Source organism: Bombina bombina, chromosome 4, assembly GCF_027579735.1.
Source record: "Bombina bombina isolate aBomBom1 chromosome 4, aBomBom1.pri, whole genome shotgun sequence".
NCBI lineage: Eukaryota > Metazoa > Chordata > Amphibia > Anura > Bombinatoridae > Bombina > Bombina bombina.
The window spans coordinates 251,951,320-251,975,012 of record NC_069502.1 but is presented as its reverse complement, the minus strand read 5'-3'; the positions used below and the strand labels follow the sequence as shown (position 1 = coordinate 251,975,012).

General features: G+C 40.0%; 1 protein-coding gene across 1 annotated transcript in view; it reads right to left on the bottom strand.

Annotated features, from left to right (window-relative positions):
* Positions 1-1,764: 1,764 nt before the first annotated feature.
* DTYMK (deoxythymidylate kinase) overlaps positions 1,765-23,693 on the bottom strand; it is a 150,027-nt gene continuing 128,098 nt past the window's right edge. Inside the window, exon 5 of the mRNA XM_053709885.1 lies at positions 1,765-2,329. Within this exon, the coding sequence (XP_053565860.1) occupies positions 2,219-2,329 (111 nt within the window). The 3' untranslated portion in view covers positions 1,765-2,218. The remainder of the gene's footprint in view (positions 2,330-23,693) is intronic.

Here is a 23,693-nt window from a genome sequence, read left to right as displayed (position 1 = left end):
AGGGCTTTCAAAGTGTCTTGCAAAACGATTTTTCCTTAGCTAAACAATCGATTGCCCTGCATAAGTGTCAACCAGTATATTAGCCCTATTATGTAAGCATTCAATTCCTTACCGAGTCTGTGAACATTGCTTACCCTCCCCTCATGGGGATATTGTCAGTCTCTTCTAGCATTATCTCAGTCTTGTCTAGAAATAAATGACTGAACATACCTTATTGCAGATCACCCTGCAAACTGTTCCCCCCAACTGAAGTTTTCTGGTACTCCTCAGTCCTGTGTGGGAACAGCAGTGGATTTTAGTTACAACATGCTAAAATCATTTTCCTCTCAGCAGAAATCTTCATCACTTTTCTGCTAGAGTGTAAATAGTACAAACCGGTACCATTTAAAATAACAAAGTTTTGATTGAAGATAATAAAACTACAATTCTAACACCACATTCACTTTACCCTCCCGAGAGAGACCCTAGTGCTTAGAGCCGGCAAAGAGAATGACTGGGGGGTGGAGCTATATGGACCTCTCTGCTGTGTGCTCTCTTTGCCACTTCCTGTAGGGAATGAGAATATCCCACAAGTAAAGGATGAATCCGTGGACTGGATACACCTTGCAAGAGAAAAGTAAAGACTGAGGTGTGTGAGGGGTTTTATGGGGCTATTGGGAATGTTTGCCTTCTCCTAGTGGTAATTCCCAGGAGTAATGGATTGTGGACTCTCACCACCTGTATGAAAGAAACTACCTTTAGGTTGCATGTATAATCTGTATTATGACATGTAAATGTTGCCTGAATTACATAAGATATTGTTGTTTACACTTGGTTTCATCCCCTCTCCAAACTGTTTAAATTTTAAATATGCAAATATTCTAAAATCCAAACCTTATCCAGCCCCAAGCAGTTGCATTTAATATAGTGGAATTTTCTCATATTATATTTCTGCAAACAAATTATTTTCCAACAATGTTTGGTCGGCTGAAACAAAATGGAGCTATAATTTGAGTGAGTACCCTATTGGAAAAAAAAGTAAAACAATGTGTAAATGCAATGAAGGCCAAACAACTAAAAACACCAATCAATAGTTTTATAAATTTCCATTTCTATAACTACATGCAGTAGACTCTTTAATATACTATAGGATTTTTATGTGTCTCCAAATTCTGATGAGAATGAATGTAGAAATTATTAGTCCTCTTCCTCTACCAAGAGAAAAAGCCCACTCTCTAATCTGGAATTACATTGTCCTGATTCTGAAAGATTGGTAGCTGAGTGCCATTGCTTGTGTAATATTTAACATTTTGGTTAATGAGAGGTTACAATTTTAAAAGCTCTCTCAAGGTCTTTAAATTCTCCATATATTTTGAAGTTTGGGACGTTGTCTCTGTGTATGCAATTGCATGGGAATCTTTTGGATTTAATTGTTGCATTATCATATCCGCATATTCAGTGCTATAGAGGTTCATATCTCTAAATTATGAGCCATTATTGATATCAATTAATTTCTTCAAGCAATGGTGCACATCTGAAACAAGATGCCTCTATGGAATTTACCTTTAAGTTCTAATGTGTTCTTGAAAAGAAGCATGCTTTTGAAAAGTAAAACGGAAGAAAATATTTAGGCTAGACAAGTAGCTGTGCTGCAAGAAATATACAATCATTTAACTTGTTTTCCATTATGATAAAGTAGTAAAAAAAGAAAATGTAATAAATGATGGTGCTTTAAAACAAAAACAAACAAAAAAGTGTATATAAAAGACAGAGTTCCCCCAAACATCTGTTTTATAAATATTTGTATTATACTTGACACATACATAGTCTTATATTAAATACTGGTCAGTGTTCATTTAAACAAACTGTTCGGGGGGGGGGGGGACTTCAGCAATAATGAAGTGCTTCAGTAAATCTGTACATCAAATATATTTTGGTCATTGGCAGTTTATATGTACAGTTTATTAAATATCTTGACATTTTATAGTTTAATGGGGATAAAATCAATTTTAAAAAACAGTCCATTTTAAAAAGTGATGTTTTTGTAGAAATTTGAAAAATATAGGTTAAGAATTGAGCCAGCTATTGGAAATATTCAAAGGCTTAATCATTAAAGTCATCATTTCTTTCTTACTTTGCCAGAACATTCTTTACATAATCATTGATTTTGAAAATTCAAAAAGGTCTATATCAATTTAACACAATCAGCTTAATGTTCTGATTTAATAGAATAAAGGTATCAGAGCCAAAGTTTCCCAATCGGCTGATTTTGAGCAAGTTGTATGGTTTCTTCACTCATATCCCTGATCTCTTCATGAATGCTCTCCACACTCTGGGAAGCGTCAATCAGCTGAAATGAATAGACAAAAAAATTAAGGCAGAGGGAAAGGAAATATTTAGACTACAGTTGAGCCACTTTACGAGTAGTTTATACTTTACATATTACTCCAACATTTTCTATCAAGAACTTGAAAAAAAATTAGATAAACATTTAAAACAAAAGGATGGTTGCATGAAATAGGTGATGTAAAACTAAACTATTTACATTTGAATTGAAAAGGAGATGACAAAAATGCTTACCTGGTTATTTTTTTTTCATGGTGGTAAGAATCCACAAGTCATTAAGCTGGGATTCAACTCCTGGCCACTAGGAGGAGGCAAATATACCCTACACTCTCTGATATCCCAGTCTACCCCATAGCCAAGAAAAGAACAAATAGGAAAGGACAAAGAAGGGTAAATACTATAACTGAGGCCAACTAAAAAAAATAAAATATGGGCGGGTGTCGTGGACTTTCCCCACCATGAAAGAAATTAATTTATCAGGTAAACATACATTTTGGTTTTCTTTCATAAGATGGTAAGTCCACAAGCCATTACAACTGGGATCTAATACCGAAGCTGTGGAGCCCATGAGTAAATGGGTGGGGCAAAAAGTAAGGCAGTCATTTATCATACATTTATCATATCATACAAAAGCTGCATCAGAAGAGGCAAAAATTTCAAAAGATAGAACTTAAATAAGTTGTGGGAAAAAAATTAGATTGCGGTTTTGAAATCTGTTAAAAAAAAAAAAAAAAAAAAAAAAAAAAAAAAAAGCTTCTAGTAGAATGGGCTGTAATTATTAGTAGAGCCTTCTGTATCTACTGTTTAAAAGGGACAGTAAACACCTTGTAATTACAAGACATTTCTGCTAAAAAATAAAACATCAAACAAATCTAAAAGGGATAGTAAACACCAAAAATGTTATTGTTTAAAAAACATAATTTATGTAAGAACTTACCTGATAAATTCATTTCTTTCATATTGGCAAGAGTCCATGAGCTAGTGACGTATGGGATATACAACCCTACCAGGAGGGACAAAGTTTCCCAAACCTCAAAATGCCTATAAATACACCCCTCACCACACCCACAATTCAGTTTAACAAATAGCCAAGTAGTGGGGTGATAAAATAAGGAATAAAAAAAGCATACAAAAAAAAAGAGGAACTGGAAATATAATTGTGATTTTATACAAAAAAAATTAACCACCAGATAAAGGGTGGCTCTCATGGTTCTTACATACATGTTTTTTTTCTTTCATGTAATTGGCAAGAGTCCATGAGCTAGTGACATATGGGATAGAAATACCCCAGATGTGGAAGTTCACAGAAGAGTCACTAGAAAGGGAGGCATAAAATAAAAACAGCTTTTTTCCGCTGAAAAAATTAAATCCACAAAAAATAAGTTTTTCTCATACATAAAAAGAAAAAAAATTAAAACATTAGCAGAAGAATCAAACTGAAACAGCTGCCTGAAGAACTTTTCTACCATAGGCTGCTTCAGAAGAAGCAAATACATCAAAATGGTAAAATTTTGTAAATGTATGCAAAGAAGACCTAGTTGCTGCTTTGCAAATCTGATCAACTGAAGCTTCATTCTTAAAAGCCCAAGAAGTGGAGACTGATCTAGTAGAATGAGCTGTGATCCTCTGGGGTGGGGACTGTCCCGCCTCCAAATAAGCTTTATTAATCAAAAGCTTTAACCAAGATGCCAAAGAAATGGCAGAAGCTTTCTGACCTTTCCTAGAACCAGAGAAGACAACAAATAGACTAGAAGTCTTCCTCAACATAATATTTCAAAGCTCTTACAACATCCAAAGATCTTTCAAGAGCATTCTTAGGATTAGGACACAAGGAAGGAACAACAATTTCCATACTAATGTTGTTAGAATTCACAACCATAGGAAGAAATTTAAACGAAGTCCGCAAAACAGCCTTATCCTGATGGAAAATAAGAAAAGGAGACTCGAGAGAGCACACAATTCGGAAACTCTTCTAGCTGAAGAGATAGCCAAAAGAAACAACACTTTCCAAGAAAGTAGTTTAATATCCAAAGCATGCATAGGCTCAAAAGGAGGAGCCTTCAAAGTCTTCAAAACCAAATTAAGACTCCAAGGAGGAAAGATTGATTTAATAACAGGCTTGATACGAACCAAAGCCTGAACAAAACAGTTACTATCAGAAAGCTTAGCAAACTTTCAAAGTACTTGCAGACAAACCCTTATCCAAACCATCCTGAAGAAACTAAAATTCTAGGAATTTAAAGGAATGCCAGGAGAATTAATGAGAAGAACACCATAAAAACAAAATTCATGCTTACCTGATAAATTTCTCTCTCTTGTGGTGTATCCAGTCCACGGGTTCATCCATTACTTGTGGGATATTCTCCTTCCCAACAGGAAGTTGCAAGAGGACAACCACAGCAGAGCAGTCTATATAGCTCCTCCCCTAACCCCCACCTCCAGTCATTCGACCTTAGTAAGAAAAAGGAGAAACTATAGGGTGCAGTGGTGACTGTAGTTTAAAAAAAAACATAATTTATGTAATGACTTACCTGATAAATTCATTTATTTCATATTAGCAAGAGTCCATGAGCTAGTGACGCATGGGATATACATTCCTACCAGGAGGAGCAAAGTTTCCCAAACCTCAAAATGCCTATAAATACACCTCTCACCACACCCACAATTCAGTTTAACGAATAGCCAAGAAGTGGGGTGATAAGAAAGGAGCAAAAGCATCAAAAATAAGGAATTGGAATAATTGTGCTTTATACAAAAAAAATCATAACCACCACAAAAAAGGGTGGGCCTCATGGACTCTTGCTAATATGAAAGAAATGAATTTATCAGGTAAGTTCTTACATAAATTATGTTTTCTTTCATATAATTAGCAAGAGTCCATGAGCTAGTGACGTATGGGATAGCAGATACCCAAGATGTGGAACTTCCACGCAAGAGTCACTAGAGAGGGAGGGATAAAATAAAAACAGCCAATTCCGCTGAAAAGGAATCCACAACCCAAATCAAAAAAATTGAAATAATAAGCAGAAGAATCAAACTAAAACAGCTGCCTGAAGTACTTTTCTACCAAAAACTGCAAAATGGTAGAATTTAGTAAAAGTATGCAAAGACGACCAAGTTGCTGCTTTGCAAATCTGATCAACAGAAGCTTCATTCCTAAAAGCCCAGGAAGTAGAAACTGACCTAGTAGAATGAGCCGTAATCCTTTGAGGCGGGGATCTACCCAACTCCACATAAGCACGATGAATCAAAGACTTTAACCAAGAAGCCAAAGAAATGACAGAAGCCTTCTGACCTTTCCTAGAACCAGAAAAGATAACAAATAGACTAGAAGTCTTTCTGAAACCTTTAGTAGCTTCAACATAATATTTCAAAGCTCTTACTACATCCAAAGAATGTAAAGATCTCTCCATAGAATTCTTAGGATTAGGACACAATGAAGGGACAACAATTTCTCTACTAATGTTGTTAGAATTCACAACTTTAGGTAAACAATTAAATGAAGTCCGCAATACAGCCTTATCCTGATGAAAAATCAGAAAAGGAGATTCACAAGAAAGAGCAGATAACTCAGAAACTCTTCTAGCAGAAGAGATGGCCAAAAGGAACAAAACTTTCCAAGAAAGTAATTTAATATCCAGAGAATGCATAGGTTCAAACGGAGGAGCCTGTAAAGCCCTCAGAACCAAATTAAGACTCCAAGGAGGAGAGATTAACTTGTCAGGCTTGATATGAACCAAAGCCTGTACAAAACAATGAATAGCAGGATGATTATCAATCTTTCTGTGAAAAAGAACAGAAAGAGCAGAGATTTGTCCTTTCAAGGAACTTGCAGATAAACCCTTACCCAAACCATCCTGAAGAAACTGTAAAATTCTAGGAATTCTAAAAGAATGCCAAGAGAATTTATGAGAAGAACACCAAGAAATGTAAGTCTTCCAGACTCGGTAATAAATCTTCCTAGACACAGATTTACGAGCCTGTAACATAGTATTAATCACTGAGTCAGAGAAAAATCTATGACTAAGTATCAAGCGTTCAATCTCCATACCTTCAAATTTAATGATTTGAGATCCGGATGGAAAAATGGGCCTTGAGATAGAAGGTCTGGTCTTAACGGAAGTGTCCAAGGTTGGCAACTGGCCATCCGAACGAGATCCGCATACCAAAACCTGTGAGGCCATGCTGGAGCCACCAGCAGTACAAATGAACGCTCCATTAAGATTTTGGAAATCACTTTTGGAAGAAGAACTAGAGGCGGAAAGATATAAGCAGGTTGATAATTCCAAGGAAGCGACAACGCGTCCACTGCTTCCGCCTGAGGATCCCTGGATCTGGACAGATACCTGGGAAGCTTCTTGTTTAGATGAGAGGCCATCAGATCTATTTCTGGAAGTACCCAGATTTGAACAATCTGAAGAAATACCTCTGGGTGAAGAGACCATTCGCCCGGATGTAGCGTCTGGCGACTGAGATAATCCGCTTCCCAATTGTCTATACCTGGGATGTGAACCGCAGAAATTAGACAGGAGCTGGATTCCGCCCATACAAGTATCCGAGATACTTCTTTCATAGCCTGAGGATTGTGAGTCCCTCCTTGATGATTGAAATATGCCACGGTTGTGACATTGTCTGTCTGAAAACAAATAAACGATTCTCTCTTCAGAAGAGGCCAGAACTGAAGAGCTCTGAAAATCGCACGGAGTTCCAAAATGTTGATGATTGGTAATTTCGCCTCCTGAGATTCCCAAACCCCCTGCGCTGTCAGAGTTCCCCATACAGCTCCCCAACCTGAAAGACTCGCATCTGTTGAGATCACAGTCCAGGTTGGACGAACAAAAGAGGCCCCTTGAATTAAACGATGGTGATCCAACCACCAAGTCAGAGAAGATCGAACATTGGGATTTAAGGATATTAATTGTGATATCTTTGTATAATCCCTGCACCATTGGTTCAGCATACAAAGCTGAAGAGGTCTCATGTGAAAACAAGCAAAAGGGATCGCGTCCGATGCAGCAGTCATGAGACCTAGAATTTCCATGCACAAAGCTACCGAAGGGAACGATTGAGACTGAAGGTTTCGACAAGCTGAAACCAATTTCAGACGTCTCTTTTCTGTTAGAGACAAAGTCATGGATACTGAATCTATTTGGAAACCCAAAAAGGTTACCCTTGTCTGAGGAATCAAGGAACTCTTTGGTAAATTGATCCTCCAACCATGTCTTTGAAGAAACAACACACGTTGATTCGTTTGAGATTCTGCAGAATGTAAAGACTGAGCAAGTACCAAGATATCGTCCAAATAAGGAAATACCGCAATACCCTGTTCTCTGATTACAGAGAGAAGGGCACCGAGAACCTTTGAAAAGATCCTTGGAGCTGTTGCTAGGCCAAACGGAAGAGCAACAAACTGGTAATGCTTGTATAGAAAAGAGAATCTCAGGAACTGATAGTGATCTGGATGAATTGGAATATGAAGATATGCATCCTGTAAGTCTATTGTAGACATATAATGCCCTTGCTGAACAAAAGGCAGAATAGTCCTTATAGTCACCATTTTGAATGTTGGTATCCTTACATAAAAAATCTTCTCACAGGTGGCCTTTACCTTGAAACCTATTCTGTACCCTTGTGAAACAATGTTCTGAATCCAAAGACTGTGAATCGAATTGATCCAAACATCTTTGAAAAATCGTAACCTGCCCCCTACCAGCTGTGCTGGAATGAGGGCCGCACCTTCATGCGGATTTAGGAGCTGGTTTTGACTTTCTAAAAGGCTTTGATTTATTCCAGACTGGAGAAGTTCCTTTAGGGGAAGGGTCAGGCTTCTGTTCCTTATTCTGACGAAAGGAACGAAAACGATTAGCAGCCCTATATTTACCTTTAGATTTAATATCAAGAGGACTAGACTCCTCCATATCTAAAGCAATCAACACTTCTTTAAGTAAAGAACGAATAAACTCCATCTTAAACAAATATGAAGATTTATCAGTGTCAATATCTGAGGCAGAATCTTCTGAACCAGATAGATCCTCATCAGAAATAGATAAGTCAGAATGATGGCGGTCATTTAAAAATTCATCTGATATATGAGAAGTTTTAAAAGACCTTTTACATTTACTGGAAGGAGGAATAACAGACAGAGCCTTCCGAATAGAATTAGAAACAAATTCTCTTACATTAACAGGAACATCCTGAACATTAGATGTTGAAGGAAAAACAACAGGTAATGGATTATTACTAATGGAGACATTATCTGCGTTAGAAAGTTTATCATGACAACTAACACAAACTACAGCCGTTGGAACAGTTACCAAAAGTTTACAACAAATGCACTTAGCTTTGGTAGAACCAACATCAGGCAGCGTCTTTCCAGAAGTAGATTCTGATCCAGGGTCAGGTTGTGACATCTTGTAATATGTAATAGAAAAAACAACATATAAAGCAAAATTATCAAATTCCTTAAATGACAGTTTCAGGAATGGGAAAAAATGCAAAACAAACAAGCCTCTAGCAACCAGAAGCAACAAAAAAGTGAGACTGAAATAATGTGCCAAGTATGACGCCCACATTATTTGCCGCCAAGTATGACGCCCACAATTTTGGTGCAAAAAATGACGCCCACAATTTTGGCGCCAAAAATGACGCCCACATTTTTGGCGCAAAAACGTCTAACACACATGCGTCAAAAAATGACACAATCACGTGAAAACTTCCGGCGTCAACTATGACGCCGGAAATGATGAAATTTTGCGCCAAAAAAGGTTGCGCCAAATATGACGCAATAAATTGAAGCATTTTCAGCACCCGCGAGCCTAACAGCCCGCAAGAAAAAAAGTCAAATTGAAATTTTTTAAGGTAAGAAAAAATATTTATTCAAATGCATTTTTCCCAAAAAATTAAACTGAAAGTCTGAAAGAAGGAATACTGATTATCCTGAATCATGGCAAATATAAGTTTAAAACATATATTTAGAACTTTACATATAAAGTGCCCAACCATAGCTTAGAGTGTCATAAACAAAATAAGGCTTACTTACCCTAAGACACTCATCTACATATAGTAGATAGCCAAACCAGTACTGAAACAAGAATCAGTAGAGGTAATGGTATATAAGAGTATATCGTCGATCTGAAAAAGGGAGGTAGGACAAGAAATCTCTACGACCGATAACAGAGAACCTATGAAATAGATCCCCTAGAGCAGAGCTTTCCAAACTTTTCATGTTGGTGACACACTTTTTAGACCTACATCATTTCACGACACAGTAATTAATTCAGTTGTACTAGCAAAAAGGAGGTTAAACTAACTTGTTTTAAGAGATACGGACACATACATAAATTATATAATAATGACATTTGCAAGTAACAGTATGTATGTGCAAGAATTAAAAAAAAGTTAAATAACACCAATAGCTACTTACTATTTTAATGGGATGTATGAGGTTGATGGGATGAACACAATTTCTGAATATTTGGTGGAATATTAGATAAAGACACTCACCTTTCATCATCAAGCATTTTTAAGTTTCCACTTCCTATCCATATATCAAGAGCAGGAGCAGCAATGGGAATAGTTTCAGTTCCCACTGAGCTCCGCTAATTTGTTTAGATGATCTGTGACCCACAAGGTATCAATCATGTGTCAACCATGTGATATGCGTAGCAGAGAGGTGGAAAGTCAGAAACCAAAAAAATAAATAAATTGAATTTTTTTTTTGCTGAAGCAGGGACACACCTACACACTGCTGGCGACACACTAGTGTGTCCCGACACACAGTTTGGAAAGCACTGCCCTAGAGGAAGACCATTGTATTCAAATAGGCAATACTCTCTTCACATCCCTCTGACATTCACTGCACTCAGAGGAAAACCGGGCATCAGCCTGCTGCGAAGCGCATATCAACGAAGAATCTAGCACAAACTTACTTCACCACCTCCATGGGAGGCAAAGTTTGTAAAACTGAATTGTGGGTGTGGTGAGGGGTGTATTTATAGGCATTTTGAGGTTTGGGAAACATTGCCCCTCCTGGTAGGAATGTATATCCCATACGTCACTAGCTCATTGACTCTTGCTAATTACATGAAAGAAATAAAAACACCTGCCTTAAAATGACAGGGCGGGCCGTGGACTGGATACACCACAAGAGAAATAAATTTATCAGGTAAGCATAAATTTTGTTTTCTCTTGTAAGGTGTATCCAGTCCACGGGTTCATCCATTACTTGTGGGATACCAATACCAAAGCTTTAGGACACGGATGAAGGGAGGGACAAGACAGGCACTTAAACGGAAGGCACCACTACCTGTAAGACCTTTCTCCCAAAAATAGCCTCCGAGGAAGCAAAAGTATCAAATTTGTAGAATTTAGAAAAGTATGAATCGAAGACCAAGTCGCCGCCTTACAAATCTGTTTAACAGAGGCCTCATGTTTAAAAGCCCATGTGGAAGCTACCGCTCTAGTAGAATGAGCTGTAATTCTTTCAGGAGGCTGCTGGCCAGCAGTCTCATAAGCTAAACGGATTATGCTTCTCAGCCAAAAAGAAAGAAGTTGCCGAAGCCTTTTGGCCTCTCCTCTTTCCAGAGTAGACAACAAACAATGCAGATGTTTGACGAAAATCCTTAGTAGCTTGCAAATAAAAAACTTTAAAGCACGAACCACGTCAAGATTGTGTAACAGACGTTCCTTCTTTGAAGAAGGATTAGGACATAGTGACGGAACAACAATTTCCTGATTGATATTCCTATTAGATACTACCTTAGTGAGAAACCCAGGTTTGGTACGCAAAACTACCTTAACTGCATGGAAGAACAGATACGGGGAATTACACTGTAAGGCAAATAACTCTGAAACTCTTCGAGCCGAAGAGATAGCTACTAAAAACAGAACTTTCCAAGATAAAAGCTTGATATCTATGGAATGCAAGGGTTCAAACGGAACCCCTTGAAGAATTTTAAGAACTAAATTTAAACTCCATGTCGGAGCAACAGGTTTAAACACAGGCCTGATTCTAACCAAAGCCTAACAAAACGCATGAACGTCTGGAACATCAGCCAGACGCTTGTGCAAAAGAATAGACAGAGCAGAAATCTGTCCCTTTAAGGAACTAGCCGATAATCCCTTTTCCAATCCTTCTTGGAGAAAAGATAGTATCCTAGGAATCCGGACCTTACTCCACGAGTAACCCTTGGAGTCACACCAATGAAGATATTTACACCATATCTTATGATAGATTTTCCTGGTGACAGGCTTTCGAGCCTGAATCAAGGTATCAATGACCGACTCGGAGAAACTACGTTTTGATAAAATCAAGCGTTCAATCTCCAAGCAGTCAGACGCAGAGAAACTAGATTTGGATGTTTGAATGGACCTTGGAGTAGAAGGTCCTGCCTCAGCGGCAGAGTCCATGGTGGAAAGGATCTGCATACCAAGTCCTGCGTGGCCATGCAGGTTCTATCAAAATCACCAAAGCTCTCTCCTGCTTATTCTTGGCAATCAGATGAGGGAGGAGAGGAAATGGTGGAAACACATAAGCCAGGCTGAAGGACCAGGGCACTGCTAGAGCATCTATCAGCGTTGCCTGGGGATCCATTGACCTGGACCCATAACGAGGAAGCTTGGCGTTCTGACGAGACGCTATCAGATCCAGTTCTGGTTTGCCCCATAGTTGAATCAGCTGGGCAAATACCTCCGGATGAAGCTCCCACTCCCCCGGATGAAATGTCTGCTGACTTTGAAAGTCCGCCTCCCAGTTCTCTACTCCTGGGATATGGATAGCTGAGAGATGGCAAGAGTGAACCTCTGCCCACAGAATTATCTTGGAAACCTCCATCATTGCCAGGGGACTCCTTGTTCCCCCCTGATGGTTGATATAGGCTACAGTCGTGATATTGTCCGACTGAAATCTGATGAACCTGACCGCAGCTAGTTGAGGCCAAGCCTGAAGAGCATTGAATATCGCTCTTAGCTCCAGAATGTTTATCGGAAGGAGGGCCTCCTCCTGAGTCCACGAACCCTGAGCCTTCAGGGAATTCCAGACTGCACCCCAGCCCAGAAGGCTGGCATCTGTCGTCACTATAGTCCACTCTGGCCTGCGGAAACTCATTCCCCTGGACAGATGGACCCAAGATAACCACCAGAGAAGAGAATCCCTGGTCTCTTGATCCAGATTTAACAGAGGAGACAAATCTTTGTAGTCCCCATCCCACTGATTGAGCATGCAAAGTTGCAGTGGTCTGAGATGTAGGCGGGCAAACTGAACTATGTCCATTGCCGCTACCATTAGGCCGATCATTTCCATACACTGAGCTACTGACGGCCGAGAAGTGGAATGAAGAGCACGGCAAGAAGTTAGAAGCTTTGATATCCTGACTTCTGTCAGAAAAATTTTCATTTCTACTGAATCTATCAGAGTTCCTAGGAAGGAAACTCTTGTGAGAGGAGAGAGTGAACTCTTTTCTCGGTTCACCTTCCACCCGTGAGACCTCAGAAAGGCCAGAACAAAGTCCGTATGGGACTTGGCGATTTGAAAAGTTGACGCCTGAATCAGGATGTTGTCTAGGTAAGGAGCCACCGCTATGCCCCGCGGCCTTTGAACCGCCAGTAGAGACCCTAGAACCTTCGTAATGATTGTTGGCGCCGTGGCTAATCCGAAAAGAAGAGCCACAAACTGGTAATGCCTGTCTAGGAAGGCGAACCTGAGGAACTGATGATGATCTCTGTGAATCGGAATGTGGAGATAAGCATCCTTTAAGTCCACGGTAGTCATATATTGACCCTCCTGGATCATAGGGAGGATGGTTCGGATTGTCTCCATCTTGAAAGATGGGACCCTGAGAAATTTGTTTAGGATCTTGAGATCCAAGATTGGTCTGAACGTCCCCTCTTTTTTGGGAACTAAAAACAGGTTTGAATAGAAACCCTGCCCCTGTTCCTCCCTTGGAACTGGGTGGATCACTCCCATAACCAGTAGGTCTTGAACGCAACGTAAGAATGCCTCTCTCTTTATCTGGTTTGCAGATAGTTGTGAGAGGTGAAATCTCCCCTTTGGAGATGAACCTTTGAATTCTAAAATATATCCCTGGGAAACAATCTCTAGTGCCCAGGGATCCTGGACGTCTCTTGCCCAAGCCTGAGCGAAGAGAGAAAGTCTGCCCCCTACTAGATCCGGTCCCGGATCGGGGGCTACTCCTTCATGCTGTCTTAGAGGCAGCAGCAGGTTTTTTGGCCTGCTTCCCCTTGTTCCAAACCTGGTTAGGTCTCCAGACTGGTTTGGACTGGGCGAAATTTCAATCTTGTTTTGTATTAGAGGAAGCTGCGCCACTCTTGAAGTTTCGAAAGGAACGAAAATTATTCTATTTGGTCCTTAACTTATTGGACCTATCCTGAGGAAGGGTGTGACCTTTTCCTCCAGTAATATCAGAAATGATCTCCTTCAGACCAGGCCCGAATAGGGTCTGTCCCTTGAAGGGGATGTTAAGAAGCTTAGACTTTGAAGTAACGTCTGCTGACCAGGACTTAAGCCATAGCGCCCTACGCGCCAGAATGGCAAAACCTGAATTCTTAGCCGTTAGCTTGGTTAAATGAAAAACGGCGTCAGTAATAAAGGAATTAGCTAACTTAAGAGCTTTAATCCTGTCTAAAATATCATCTAACGGGGTCTGCACCTGTAAAGCCTCCTCAAGAGACTCGAACCAAAAAGCCGCTGCAGCAGTAACTGGGGCAATGCATGCAAGAGGCTGGAGAATAAAACCCTGATGTATAAAAAATTTCTTAAGGAGACCCTCCAATTTTTTATCCATAGGATCTAGGAAAGCACACCTGTCCTCGACAGGGATAGTTGTACGCTTAGCTAGGGTAGAGACTGCTCCCTCCACCTTAGGGACCGTCTGCCACGAATCCCGTATGGCGGCATCTATGGGAAACATCTTTTTAAAAGCAGGAGGGGGAGAGAACGGCACACCTGGTCTATCCCATTCCTTAGTAATAATTTCCGAAAACCTCTTAGGGACTGGAAAAACATCAGTGTAAACAGGCACTGCAAAGTATTTGTCCATCTTACACAATTTCTCTGGAACTGCAATGGGTTCACAGTCGTCCAGAGTCGCTAAAACCTCCCTAAGCAATAAGCGGAGGTGTTCGAGCTTAAATTTAAATGCTGTCATTTCAGAATCAGACTGAAGCAACGCCTTCCCTGAATCTGAAATGTCACCCACAGATAGAAGCTCTCCTGCCTCGGCTTCTGAGTATTGTGAGGGTATATCGGACACAGGTATTAAAGCGTCAGAAAGCTCTGTATTAGTTCTAGCCCCAGAGCTGTCTCGCTTTCCTTGTAACCCTGGCAGTTTGGACAATACCTCAGAGGGTAGCATTCATAACTGCCGCCATGTCCCGTAAGGTAAAAGAATTAGATGCGCTAGATGTACTTGGTGTCACTTGAGCGGGAGTTATAGGTTCTGACACATGGGGAGAGCTAGATGGCATAATCTCCCTTTTTTCAGTCAGAGAATCCTCTGGAGATAAATCTTTAAGCGCCATAATATGGTCTTTATAGTTTATAGAAATTTCAGTACATTTGGTACACATTCTAAGAGGGGGTTCCACAATGGCTTCCAAACATATTGAACAAGGAGTTTCCTCTATGTCAGACATGTTTAACAGACTAGTAATGAGACAAGCAAGCTTGGAAAACACTTTAATAAATGTGAAACAGCAATTAAACAAAAACGTTACTGTGCCTTTAAGAGAAAAAAACTAGCACTTAAACTGCAAAACAGTGTAAAAATATAGTAAAGTCTTCAAAATGTTTACAGTGTGTGTAAGGGACTAAAGCAACATTGCATCCACTTGCAAATGGATGATTAACCCCTTAGCCCCCAAACCGGATTTAAAAAAACGTCAACCACCGGTAAAAGACAGTTGAGCACCTTGCCACAGCTCTGCTGAGGCTGCTACCTGCCCTCAAATACGATTTAGGGAAGAAATAAAACCTTTATAATTGTCCTCAGATGCCAGAGGACTCCTCTAGGGAAGCTGGATGTCTCAGTCTGAAGGAAACTGCGCATCTAGAGCGCGAAAATAGGCCCCTCCCACCATGTACTGGATGTCAGAGGGGCCTTAAGAAAATACTCCTAGGAGTATCTGACTAGCCATGTGGAAAACTAAGCCCTCAATAAAGATTCATCTCCCTCAGAGAAAAAACGTCCTATTTATGAAACATGTAAACGTTTTGTCACTAAGTAATATGAGTATTAACATGAGTATTACCCTGTTTTGTAAGCATGATCCCAGTCGTTGTTAAATCACTGCATCTAGCTTACCTCAAATACACAAGGCTCTGTCAGTATTTTCTAGAACTTATTCATCTCTCTAGAAATAAAAATACTGAACATACCTCAAAGCAGGTAATCTGCAGACCGTTCCCCCAACTGAAGTTTTCCCATACTCTTCAGTTATGTGTGAGAACAGCAATGGATCTTAGTTACAAACCGCTAAGATCATCCACCTCCAGGCAGAATTCTTCTTCAAATTTCTGCCTGAGAGTGAAACAGTACAACGCCGGCACCGTTTAAAACTAAACTCTTGATTGAAAGTAACACTTTTGTCGAGAGTTGCAAGAGAATGACTGGGGGTGGGGGTTAGGAGAGGAGCTATATAGACAGCTCTGCTGTGGGTGTCCTCTTGCAACTTCCTGTTGGGAAGGAGAATATCCCACAAGTAATGGATGAACCCGTGGACTGGATACACCTTACAAGAGAAATATAGGTCTTCCAAACTCGATAATAAATCTTTCTTGAAACAGACTTACGAGTCTGTAGCATAGTATTAATCACTGAGTCAGAAAAACCTCTATGACTAAGCATTCAATTTCCATACCTTCAAATTTAAGGATTTGAGATCCTGATGAAAAAACGGCCCTTGAGACAGAAGATCTGGTCTTAGAGGAGGTGGCCAAGGCTGGCAACTGGACATTCGAACAAGATCCGCAAACCAAAACCTTTGAGACCATGCTGGTGCGATCAGAAACACATACGATTGTTCCATAATGATCTTGGAGATCACTTTTGGAAGAAGAACGAGAGGCGGAAAGATATAAGCAGGTTGATAAAACCAAAGAACTGCTAAAGCATCCACCATCTCCGCCTGAGGATCTCTGGACCTGGACAGGTACCTGGGTAGTTTCTTTCTTAGATGAGAAGCCATCAGATCTATTTATGGAAGACCCCACATCTGTACAATCTGACAAAATACAACTGGATGGAGAGACCACTTCCCCGGATGCAAGGTCTGACGGCTGAGATAATCCGCTTCCCAATTGTCTACACCTGGGATATGCACCGCAGAAATTAGACAAGAGCTGGATTCTGCCCAAGAAAGTATCCGAGATACTTCTTTCATAGCTAGGGGACTGCGAGTCCCACCCTGATGATTGATATATGTCACAGTTCTGATATTGTCTGTCTGAAAACAAATGAATGGTTCTCTCTTTAACAGAGGCCAAACCTGAAGAGTCCTGAAAATAGCACGGAGTTCTAAAATATTGATTGGTAACCTCGCCTCTTGAGGTTTCCAAACCCCTTGTGCTGTCAGAGATCTTCAGACAGCTCCCCAACCTGAAAGACTTGCATCTGTTGTGATCACAGTCCAGGTAGGACAAACAAAAGAGGCCCCCTGAATTAATGGTCTAACCACCAAGTCAGAGAGAGTTGAATGTTGGGATTTAAGTATATCAATTGTGATATCCCAGTATAATCACTGGACCATTGATTCAGCATACAAAGCTGTACAGGTCTCATGTGAAAACGAGCAAAGGGGATTGATGCTGCAGTCATGAGACCTAAAACTTCCATGCTCAAAGCCACTGAAGGGAATGATGGAGACTGAAGGTTTCGACAAGCTGAAACCAATTTCATTTGTCTCTTGTCTGTTAAGGACAGAGTCATGGACATTGAATCTATCTGGAAACCTTAAAAGGTGACCCTTCTCTGAGGAATAAAGAAACTCTTTGTTAAATTGATCCTCCAACCATGAATTTGAAGAAACACTAGTTGATTGGTGCGAGATTCGGCTAAATGTAAAGACTGAGCGAGAACCAAGATATCGTCCAAATAAGGAAACACTGCAATACCCTGTCCTCTGATTACAGAAAGAAGGGCACCGAGAACCTTCAAAAAGATCCTTGGAGCAGTTGCTAGGCCAAATGGAAGAGCGACAAATTGGTAATGCTCGTCTAGAAAAAAAGAATCTCAGAAACAGATAGTGGTCTGGATGAATCGCAATGTGAAGATAAGCATCCTGTAAGTCTATCATGGACATATAATGACCTTGCTGAACAAAAGGCAAAATAGTCCTTATAGGCACCATCTTGAAAGTTGGGACTCTTACAAAACGATTCAAAAAGTTCAGATCCAGAACTGGCCTGAATGAGAGGCGCAGTGAGAATTATGTCCCACAAGTTCCCATTGCTCTAAAGCCACCATTGCCCTACTAAAGAGACTGATGTGGACTACGGCTACACCCTAGAACAAAGCAGCACAATCTTGTACTACTCAGAAAAGAAATCTTCAATCAAGAGTTTATTTTTTAACACCTAACTTTACCACTTCCTTGCTCTAACACAGGCAAAGAGAATGACTGGAGTGGGAGGGAAGGGAAGTGATATTTAACAGCTTTGCTGTGGTGCTCTTTGCTGCCTCCTGCTGGGCAGGAGTGATATATCCCATTAGTAATTAGATGATCCGTGGACTCGTTGTGTCATTAGAACGAAACAACCCTTATGCATCAGGATGTGAAGGAAAGCATTCTTTAAGACAACGGTAGACATATATTGAACCTCCTCCATTAGGAGAAGAAAATACTTCAACGATTCCACCTTAAAGATCGGGACTTGATCCAATCTATTTAAATCCTTCAAGTCCAAAATAGGACAAAATCGCCCTTCCTCCTATGGAACTACATAGAGGATAGAGTAAAAACCGCAACACTGGAGATCCTTGCGGTGATGAGAACAATGTGCAGGATAGCTTCCCTGACATCATCGTTAGCTAATCCCAAAAAGCTGACCTGGTCCTGGATTTCCTCCAGGGAAAGCACCCTTATCCTCAGGTATTGAATCAGACGAGGATTTAGCAGTTTCGAGACTGCAAAAATGCCCAGTGCTGACATAAACAAAGCGCCAGACTGAAGGGACAGTGCCCTGAGATAATCCCCTAATCCCCCCCACCTGAGAGGATGACATAGAAATCTTAGACTCCCGAGGTTAGCTGTAGGGCATATTGGGCTATCAATGGAAGAAACACTTTCCCACACCTTTGTGTACCCCTCTGGAAAAGGAAGCAAACTGTCGAAAGCTTCTGAAGAAACAAATGGACAGCCTATCCTTTACTTTTCAGTAAAAAAATATTTCATCAATAATACAGTGAAAACATTTGGTTCCTCAGCCTTGAACCAGGCCCCGAGCCTGTACTAGAACAATATCCTTCTCCAGACAATGAAGTCACCTGGATCTCCAGAGTAGACAGACTACAAGATACTATAAGTGATTAAACTTCAAATACTCGGCTTAGCTTGTAAAAGGATTATAGACCCAAGAGGCGGAAAAACATAATTTATGTAAGAACTTACCTGATAAATTCATTTCTTTCATATTGGCAAGAGTCCATGAGCTAGTGACATATGGGATATACAATCCTACCAGTGGGGTGATAAAGAAAGGAGTAGAAAGCATCAACAAAGGAAATTTGGAAATAATTGTGCTTTATACAAAAAATCATAACCACCATAAAAAGGGTGAGCCTCATGGACTCTTGCCAATATGAAAGAAATGAATTTATCAGGTAAGTTCTTAAATAAATTATGTTTTCTTTCATGTAATTGGCAAGTGTCCATGAGCTAGTGACATATGGGATATCAATACCCAAGATGTGGAGACTTCCACTCAAGAGTCACTAGAGAGGGAGGGAATAAAATAAAAACAGCCATATTACGCTGAAAAAATAATCCACAACCCAAAAAATAAGTTATTTTCAATTTGAAAAGAAAAAACTTAAATCAAAAGCAGAAGAATCAAACTGAAACAGCTGCCTGAAGAACTTTTCTACCAAAAACTGCTTCCGAAGAAGCAAATACATCAAAATGGTAAAATTTAGTAAATGTATGCAAAGAGGACCAAGTGGCTGCTTTGCAAATCTGATCGACTGAAGCTTCATTGATCTAGTAGAATGAGCTGTAATTCTCTGAGGCGGGGTTTGACCCGACTCCAAATAAGCTTGATGAATCAAAAGTTTCAACCAAGAAGCCAAGGAAACAGCAGAAGCTTTCTGACCTTTCCTAGGACCAGAAAATAAAACAAATAGACTAGAATATTTCAAAGCTCTTACCACATCCAAAGAATGTAAGGATCTCTCCAAAGAATTCTTAGCATTAGGACATAAAGAAGGGACAACAATTTCTCTACTTATGTTGTTAGAATTCACAACCTTAGGTAAAAATTGAAAAGAAGTCTTATCCTGATGAAAAATCAGAAAAGGAGACTCACAAGAAAGAGCAGATAGCTCAGAAACTCTTCAAGCAGAAGAGATAGCCAAAAGGAACAACACTTTCCAAGAAAGTAGTTTAATGTCCAAAGAATGCATAGGTTCAAATGGAGGAGCCTGTAAAGCCCTCAGAACCAAAATTAAGACTCCAAGGAGGAGAAATTGACAATGACAGGCTTAATACGAACTAAAGCCTGTACAAAATAGTGTATGTCAGGAAGTATAGCAATTTTTCTGTGAAATAAAACAGAAAGAGCAGAGATTTGTCCTTTCAAGGAACTTGCAGACAAACCCTTATCCAGACCATCCTGAAGAAACTGCAAAATTCTAGGAATTCTAAAAGAATGCCAGGAGAATTTATGAGAAGAACACCACACCATGAAATGTAAGCCTTCCAAACTCTATAATAAATCTTCCTAGAGACAGATTTACGAGCTTGTAACATTGTATTAATCACTGAATCAGAGAAACCTCTATGACTTAGAACTAAGCGTTCAATTTCCATACCTTCAAATTTAATGATTTGAGATCCTGATGGAAAAACGGACCTTGAGATAGTAGGTCCGGCCGTAATGGAAGTGGCCAAGGCGGGCAACTGGACATCCGAACCAGATCCGCATACCAAAACCTGTGTGGCCATGCTGGAGCCACCAGCAACACAAAAGACTGTTCCATGATGATTTTGGAAATCACTCTTGGAAGAAGAACTAGAGGCGGAAGATGTAAGCAGGTTGATAACACCAAGGAAGTGTCAGCGCATCCACTGCTTCCGCCTGAACATCCCTGGACCTGGACAGGTATCTGGGAAGTTTCTTGTTTAGATGAGAGGCCATGAGATCCATCTCTGGAAGCCCCCACATCTGAACAATCTGAGAAAACACATCTGGATGGAAAGACCACTCCCCTGGATGTAAAGTCTGACGGCTGAGATAATCCGCCTCCCAATTGTCTACACCTGGGATATGTACCGCAGAGATTAGTCAGGAGCTGGATTCCGCCCAAGCAAGTATCCAAGATACTTCTTTCATAACTTGGGGACTGTGAGTCCCACCCTGATGATTGACATAAGCCACAGTTGTGATATTGTCTGTCTGAAAACAAATGAACGGTTCTCTCTTTAGTAGAGGCCAGAACTGAAGAGCCCTGAGAATTGCACGGAGTTCTAAAATATTTATTGGTAATCTCGCCTCTTGAGATTTCCAAACCCCTTGTGCTGTCAGAGACCCCCAAACAGCTCCCCAACCTGAAAGACTTGCATCTGTTGTGATCACAGTCCAGGTTGGGCGAACAAAAGAAGCCCCTTGAACCAAACGATGGTGATCTATCCACCATGTCAGAGAGTGTCGTACATTGGGATTCAAGGATATTAATTGTGATATCTTTGTATAATCCCTGCACCATTGATTCAGCATACAAAGCTGTAGAGGTCTCATGTGAAAATGAGCAAAGGGGATTGCGTCCGATGCTGCAGTCATGAGACCTAAAACTTCCATGCACATAGCCACTGAAGGGAATGACTGAGACTGAAGGCGCCGGCAGGCTGCAACCAATTTTAAACGTCTCTTGTCTGTTAGAGACAGAGTCATGGACACTGAATCTATCTGGAAACCTAAAAAGGTGACCCTTGTCTGAGGAATCAAGAAACTTTTTGGTAAATTGATCCTCCAACCATGTTTCCGAAGAAACAACACTAGTTGATTCGTGTGAGATTCTGCAGTATGTAAAGACTGAGCTAGTACCAAGATATCGTCCAAATAAGGAAACACCGCAATACCCTGTTCTCCGATTACAGATAGTAGGGCACCCAGAACCTTTGAAAAGATTCTTGGAGCTGTTGCTAGGCCAAATGGAAGAGCAACAAATTGGTAATGCTTGTCTAGAAAAGAGAATCTGAGAAACTGATAGTGTTCTGGATGAATCGGAATATGAAGGTATGCATCCTGCAAGTCTATTGTGGACATATAATGTCCTTGCTGAACAAAAGGCAGAATAGTCCTTATAGTCACCATCTTGAAAGTTGGTACTCTTACATAACGATTCAAAATTTTCAGATCCAGAACTGGTCTGAACAAATTTTCTTTCTTTGGTACAATGAATAGGTTTGAATAAAACCCCAAACCTTGTTCCTGAAGAGGAACTGGCATGATTACCCCGAAGACTCCAGATCTGAAACACATTTCAGAAAAGCCTGAGCTTTTACTGGATTTACAGGAATATGTGAGAGAAAAAATCTTCTCACAGGAGGTCTTACTTTGAATCCTATTCGATACCCTTGAGAGACAATGCTCTGAATCCAATGATTTTAGACAGATTTTATCCAAAAATCCTTGAAAAACCTTAATCTGCCCCCTACCAGCTGAGCTGGAATGAGGGCCGCACCTTCATGCGGACTTAGGGGCAGACTTTGGTTTCCTAAATGGCTTGGATTTATTCCAATTTGAGGAAGGCTTCCAACTGGAAGCAGATTCCTTGGGAGGAGGATTGAGTTTTTGTTCCTTATTCTGGCGAAAGGAACGAAAACGGTTAGAAGCCTTAGATTTACCCTTAGGTTTTTTTATCCTGAGGCAAAAAAACTCCTTTTCCTCCAGTGATAGTTGAAATAATAGAATCCAACTGAGAACCAAATAAATTATTACCTTGGAAAGAAAGAGATAGTAATCTAGATTTAGATGTCATATCAGCATTCCAAGATTTAAGCCACAAAGCTCTTCTAGCTAATACAGCTAAAGACATGGATCTAACATCAATTTTGATAATATCAAAAATGGCATCACAAATAAAATGATTAGCATGTTGCAGTTAGCGAACAATGCTAGATATGTCAGAATCCAATTCATGTTGCGCTAAATTTTCCAACCAGAAAGTTGATGCAGCCGCAACATCACCCAAAGAAATAGCAGGTCTGAGAAGATGACCTGAATATAAATAGGCCTTCCTTAGATAAGATTCAAGCTTCCTATCTAAAGGATCCTTAAAGTAAGTGCTATCTTCCATAGGAATAGTGGTACGTTTAGCAAGAGTAGAAATAGCCCCATCAACTTTGGGGATCTTTTCCCAAAACTCTATAGATTTTGCTGATAAAGGATACAATCTCTTAAAACTTGAAGAAGGAACAAAGGAAGTACCTGGCTTATTCCATTCCCTAGAAATCATATCAGAAATAGCCTCAGGAATGGGAAAAACACCTGGGGAAACCACAGGAGGTTTAAAAACAGCATTTAAACGTTTATTAGACTGAACGTCAATAGGACTGGTTACCTCAATATCCAAAGTAATTAACACTTCTTTTAATAAAGAACGCCTATACTCTATTTTAAATAAATAAGTAGATTTGTCAGTGTCAATATCTGAGGAAGGATCTTCCGTTTTAGATAGATCCTCATCAGAAGAGGATGAATTATGTTGTTGGTCATTTGAAATTTCATCAGCTAAATGAGAAGTTTTAAAAGACCTTTTACGTTTATTAGAAGGTGGAAATGCAGACAAAGCCTTCATAATAGATTCAGAAACAAATTCTTTGAAATTTACAGGTATATCATGCACATTAGAAGTTGAAGGAACTGCAACTGGCAATGTACTATTACTGATAGAAACACTATCTGCATGTAAAAGTTTATCATGACAACTATTACAAATGACATTCGGTGGAATAATTTCTACAATTTTGCAACAAATGCACTTAGCTTTGGTAGAACCGACGTCAGGCAGCAATGTTCCAGCAGAAACTTCAGAGACAGGATCGGATTGGGACATCTTGCTCAATGTAAAAGAAAAAACAACATATAAAGCAAAATTATCTATTTCCTTAAATGACAGTGGAAATGGGAAAAAATG